We start from the raw sequence: 5,315 nt of genomic DNA, 5'->3' as shown, positions 1-5,315 counted from the left end.
TGAGTGTGTGAAATAATGTGGGCTTATTTCACTGCTGGTTCTCTAAAGATCTCTGGAAAGGTTTCTACTCTTGAGTAAAGTGCTGCCAGCCTTTGTAACAGCTCCTTGTGCACTGTGACAGGACTGATGTCAAGCTGCAGTTGTGGATGGTAACAGCAAGGAATGAGCTGCAATAATCAACTCAGCCTCCTCTCCTGTTGCTGCTGTAGTTTGCTCATGTAACAAAACCAAATCCTTGTTCAGGTTTCAATTATTCATTATTTATGAAACAAGTGAAAAACAATGTTTAAATCTCCAGCACCTTCTGGAGAGGAAGTGGCCAAGCACTGCTGCCACAGCACACACGATCTGGCTGATCTGCATATACATTATTAATTAACTCCTCACAGTCCAGTGGGAAGCCAGGCACAGCCTGATTCTCCAAGGTGGGAGTGACACAGCCCCACAGCTCCTCTTCCTGGGGAGACACAGATTCTTTTGTGGCTCAGGTCCACAGGGCCCTTTTTTTTTTTTTTTTTTTTGCTGGATTGCTTCAGCCTCTCACATACTGAAATACATGAGCACAACTCCAGAATGCAAAGTGAAGCAGTTCACTTCTCTGAAGGTGCTCACACCTCCACATTCCTGAAGACAGTAGAACTTCTCTTCAGCTTGGCCACAACTAAATGTTTTCAGAAATCTACCGAGTCAAGTCTTGATCTCACAGTAGGCTGTTCCAGAGGCATCAATATTTCAGGAGTTCCTTGAGTCCTCAGAGTTTTCTTTCTGTAGTCTGGAGCTGCATCTCATGCTCATTCCTCAGGTCCAAGCTGCTCTTGGGTAACTGTAGAACTAATGGGGTCAAAACAAAGATTAGCACAGGTTTAGGGGCTCTGGAATTAATCCACACAAACTCTTGAGCATGCACAGGAGCTGATGGGCTGGGCAGGGGCTTTAGGTAGGGTTACTCAAATTTGATTTTAGAGCCAGGCAAAGCAGGACAGTCAGCAAAGACACTGAGCAGGGAAGTTGCACTATACCAACTGCTCTAATGCACTTAAAATAAATCCTTTTCAGCACAGAGCAAGATTTGAGGCATTAGCAACACATCTGCCTCAAAAATTCTTTAAAAATTAAGGCCTAATATATAAATAACATCAAAAAAAGAAAAGAGAGAAGTGTAGAGTTCTGTGAGGGGAAGTGCCCTAGCACTGTGCTGTCTAAAGTGCAGAGCAGAGACAATGATGGTGTCACTCTCCAAGATGGGCTCCTGTGTTGGGGTGACCCCTGTGCCAGGGTGTGACCTTACCCTGCTGTGCCAGCCCTGCCTGGCCTCCAGGTGCTGCCGGGCTGATCCCTCCTGCTGCTGCTCCTCCTCTCCCAGGCTGAGCTCTGTCCCCTGTGCAGGGGAAATGGGGTGAGATGGGGCAGCCTCAGCAGCCAGGTGTGTATTAGGGAGCTCAGCCTACCTGTGCCTGCAGCTCCCTCCTGTGGGCTCTCTGCTGCTCCTCCTCCTGCTCCTGCTTCCGATGAGTCCCTTCCTTGGCCTCCTCCAGTTCTTTGATCAGCTGCTCTCGATATTTAATGGACTCTGCTTGGGCCCTCCTGTTTAGCTCCATCTTCTCTTGGATCTGGCGCTGCCTGCCTGCAAGGACCTGTGCAAAGGGAGGAGATGGTGAAACAGCTCCCAGGAAACACACCAGACAAGCAAAAAAATTCCACCCTGGTATGGAAGGCTCTAGCTCTCCAGAGGGTGGTGGGTTACCAGTGGAATGATGGTTTCACTGAGCCAAGGGGGACACATCATCAAGAGAGGTCATCACCTCACTCATCAGGCGATCTCTGGCCACCTTCTCTCTTTCCCATTCTTCTTCCCTCTTCTCCCACATTTTTTTTGCTTCTTCCCTAAAGGAGAGAGGAGGAATTATCTCTGAGGTTAACCCCCCTGTATACCCCACAGGCACAGACAAGCTATCCTGTGCTTTAGAGGAGACCTTGGGTTTCTCTTCAGGTTTGTTCCCTGCCTGTTGGTGTGTCTATCCCACCTGTACCTCTCAGTGACCCCCCTGACCTGGAACACTCAGCACACATGGAGTCTTCAGGTGAGGTTCAGAGGTGGACAGACTCACCTGAAGATAGTCTCAAGCTCTGCTTCCCTCTCCTTTTCCAGCTGGAGTTGTTCCTCAATGACCTTCTTCATCCAGGCCACGTCTGCCACCGCGCGTCCCCGCTGCGCACTCTGCCAGCTCTGATCCTCCTCTTCTTTCTCCAGGAGGACTGATAAGATTTGCCTGTCTGTCTCCTGGAGAAAAAACCATGGATTAACAACTATCCAACAGCCTTCCAGCCTGTGTGCAGGGCTCCTCTAGGCATTACTGGTGACAGTGTCAAGGGTGTGCTCAGCAAGATGCTCCATCTGCTGCTTCCCTGTGAGCTCTGTGCTCCAGCCCTATGCACAAGCTGGAAGGGGCCTCCTGATCTGTAGGAATCAGAGGCAGACACAAACCACACACAACAAGTTTTTCACCACACAGCATCTATAAAGTATAAATTAATCTCTTACCAGCTCCTCCTGTACCAGCTGCGCTCGTCTCCTTAACTGGACATCACACTGATGCTTCAAAAAGCGACTGAAGGAGGAAAAAAAGCAAAATTAAAAAAAAAAAAACCAAAAACATTCACACTGACTCTAAAGCAGCACATCATTGTAGAGCAGCACCTGGGGAGGTACATCTGTGACAATGAGGAACCTGCTACCAGAAACAAAAAGCAGTAACAGCACCAGTGCCTCTGCTCCTAGGCTGCTGTGGGCAAGTCCACCAAAACCCAGATATTTACATCCTACCACTGCTACCTGGAATATCTCCTTGTGCCCCAAGTAGTGGTGTGGGCACAGGAACAGATTCTATCCAGAACAAGCTCTACTTGATGTCCTACCCAAGCTCTTTCTTCCTCCGGTGCTCTTCCATTTGTTTCCTTTCTTCTTCCAAATTCTCCAGCTCCCACTGCTGCTTTAATAAATTCTCTTGTTCCTTTTTCAGCTTTGATGCCTAAAAAGGAAAACACAAGCACCAAGAGAGAGTACAACATCCCAGAGAGCATGCTTGACCAGAGTTTGTACCCTGCTCTGCTCCTCTGCAGGCAGGGAAAACCCTCCCTGCAGTGCAAACATGGAGAGGTCAGGTCAGCCTTGCTGTATTTCCAAGTGAAGCAACAAATTCCTCTCTCCTATGAGGAGAAAGTCAAGATTACCTTTGTCTCCTGCAGTTTCAGTTCTTCTATCTGCTGAAGCAAGGTCTTCTCCAGCTGAGGCTTCTCTTCCTCTTGTCTCATTCCTTCCAGCGCTTCCCCTCCTGCCGTTTCGTACCTGTTTTCGTAACGTTTCTTCTCTACAAGCTTGGTCCCCTCTTCCTTTCCCAAAGAAAAGAAAACAGCATTTCAGGTTAGCCTGACACAAAGAGACAACTTCTGGCTCAGAAAATCCACAGAGCAAGCTGGATGGCTTTGTTAACAGTGCCCTTCCTGGCAGCAGCTCCCATGGCCTAAGTGTCACCCTCCACCCACGCACATTTCAGAGTCCTCCCAGTGACCAGAACACCAGGGCAGCCCCCATACCTTGTTTTCTTGTGTTAGCTGATCCCTCCAAGCCTCCCTCATGTGCTTCCTGTGCAGCTCAGACTCTGCCTGGAGACACAACAGATGTAACAGGGCCATCAGTGCCAGAGGTTCTGTCCCCCAGGACCTTCCAGACTCTCTGGAGCAGCACCTGAAATCCCAGGAGTATCTGCCTCTGCAGAGGTGGGCTCATCTGAGTGTCCAAGGTGCCCACCAGGTCCTGAGGGTCATTGTCACCTGGGAAACACCACAGTGACAGTGATACAGGACTGTAATGTTGGAGCAGCATGTGGGTGGAATAAAGAATGAGGAAGCACCACAGCATGGCAGGTACAGCTGAGATATTAAGATTTATATTTTTTGTATTATTTATATTTTATGTGCCTGAGATATTTACATTGTGAGTTCTGGAAATTTGCTCAGAGTCTGAACAGATTTCTGACTTTTAAAAATACAGCTTTGAGAGAACTTCTTAAAACTATTTGAACTTAAACCCTTTCACTTCTTTGCCTTTTGTTTATCAGAACTTGGGGCAGTTGCTGTGATGTAAGATGAGCGACCACAGTAGAGATATGATGACTTTCAAGTTAAAAACCAGTTTAATAAATACAAGGCAGCAGGGACTCAAGAGAAAGCAACATCACCTCTCGGAGCCTCCGCGTTGTGTTTGTTCCAGCGCTCCTGCAGCGGCGGCTCAGCAAACTGGGAATACAGAGATGGGTCAGGTCAGGATACGGGATTGCTCAGCATCCCAAACCCCGCCGAGGCTGACAGGGGTTCAGGGCTGGCAACTCCAGCAAGTCCCGCTGGTACAGCTGAAGCACGGGACGAGCAGGGCCGGGCCGCTCCCTCACCTTCCTCCCGCACTCTCCGGGGCCGTCCCGCAGCTCCTGGCTCCGCATCCCGCCCCGCCGCCGCTCCCGCAGCTCCGCCGCCAGCGCCTCCCGCTCCTCGCCCAGCAGCCGCCGCAGCCGCTCCCGCCGCCGCTCCAGCCGCGCCGCCGCCTCCTCCGCGTCCCGCCGCGCCGCCGCCGCGCTGCCGCACACACCGGCGGTGAGCGCGATCCCCGCACCGCCCCGGGACCCGCCGCACCGACCGCGGCCGTACCTGGGCGGGGGGACGCGGGGCTCGCTCCACCGCGCCTGCAGGGAGCAGGCGGCGGCGGCGCGGGCGAAGGCGCGGCTGGTGCTCTCCCACTGCTGCCGGCTGCGCTCCTGCAGCTCCCGCCGCTCGGCCGCCCAGCGCTCCGGGCCGCGGCCCCGCCGCAGCCACAGCGACATCGCAACGCGCCCGCCCGCGACGGCTCCCGCCGAGGGACACGGCGAGACGGGCTCCGCGAGCACGGAGGGAGGCGGGGACCGACGGAGGGAGGCGGGGAGAGAGGGACGGACGGGAGATGGAGCGGCAGCGTGGGATCGGTTCGCTCCGACCCGGCCCGGCGGTGCTGCCGCGTCCCGAGCGCTCGCTGGGTGTGCGGGTACAGCCCGGGCCGGGCGTGGTGCCGCTGTGCCGGCTCGGAGCGCGCAGCACCGCGGGGTTTGTGGCCCTGTGAATATCTCAGGGGTTAAAGGTTTCTGTTTCTGCCCGCCTTGGCAGGGCACCAGCGCGGCGGCGCCCGCAGCGAACCCAAACGGACCGGCCGCTGAGTGAGCCAGGACAGCCTGGGCAGCGCCGGAGGGGCTGCGGGCATCCCGAGAGGGACTCCGGGCATCTCGAAGTGA

At 53.5% G+C, this 5,315-nt stretch overlaps 1 protein-coding gene across 1 annotated transcript; it reads right to left on the bottom strand.

Moving 5' to 3' along the window:
* Positions 1-232: 232 nt before the first annotated feature.
* TCHP (trichoplein keratin filament binding) lies at positions 233-4,879 on the bottom strand. Its single transcript, XM_036393191.2, has 11 exons — positions 4,449-4,879; positions 4,234-4,296; positions 3,595-3,657; positions 3,232-3,390; positions 2,917-3,029; positions 2,543-2,609; positions 2,109-2,281; positions 1,803-1,884; positions 1,449-1,634; positions 1,289-1,378; positions 233-831 (listed from the first exon to the last, which is right to left on the bottom strand). Exons 1-11 carry the CDS (start codon positions 4,872-4,874, stop codon positions 799-801), a joined length of 1,455 nt encoding a protein of 484 aa, XP_036249084.2. The 5' UTR covers positions 4,875-4,879; the 3' UTR covers positions 233-798.
* Positions 4,880-5,315: the final 436 nt, after the last annotated feature.

Source organism: Molothrus ater, chromosome 18, assembly GCF_012460135.2.
Source record: "Molothrus ater isolate BHLD 08-10-18 breed brown headed cowbird chromosome 18, BPBGC_Mater_1.1, whole genome shotgun sequence".
NCBI classification, from domain to species: Eukaryota; Metazoa; Chordata; class Aves; order Passeriformes; family Icteridae; genus Molothrus; species Molothrus ater.
This window is presented reverse-complemented; position numbering and strand designations above follow the sequence as displayed.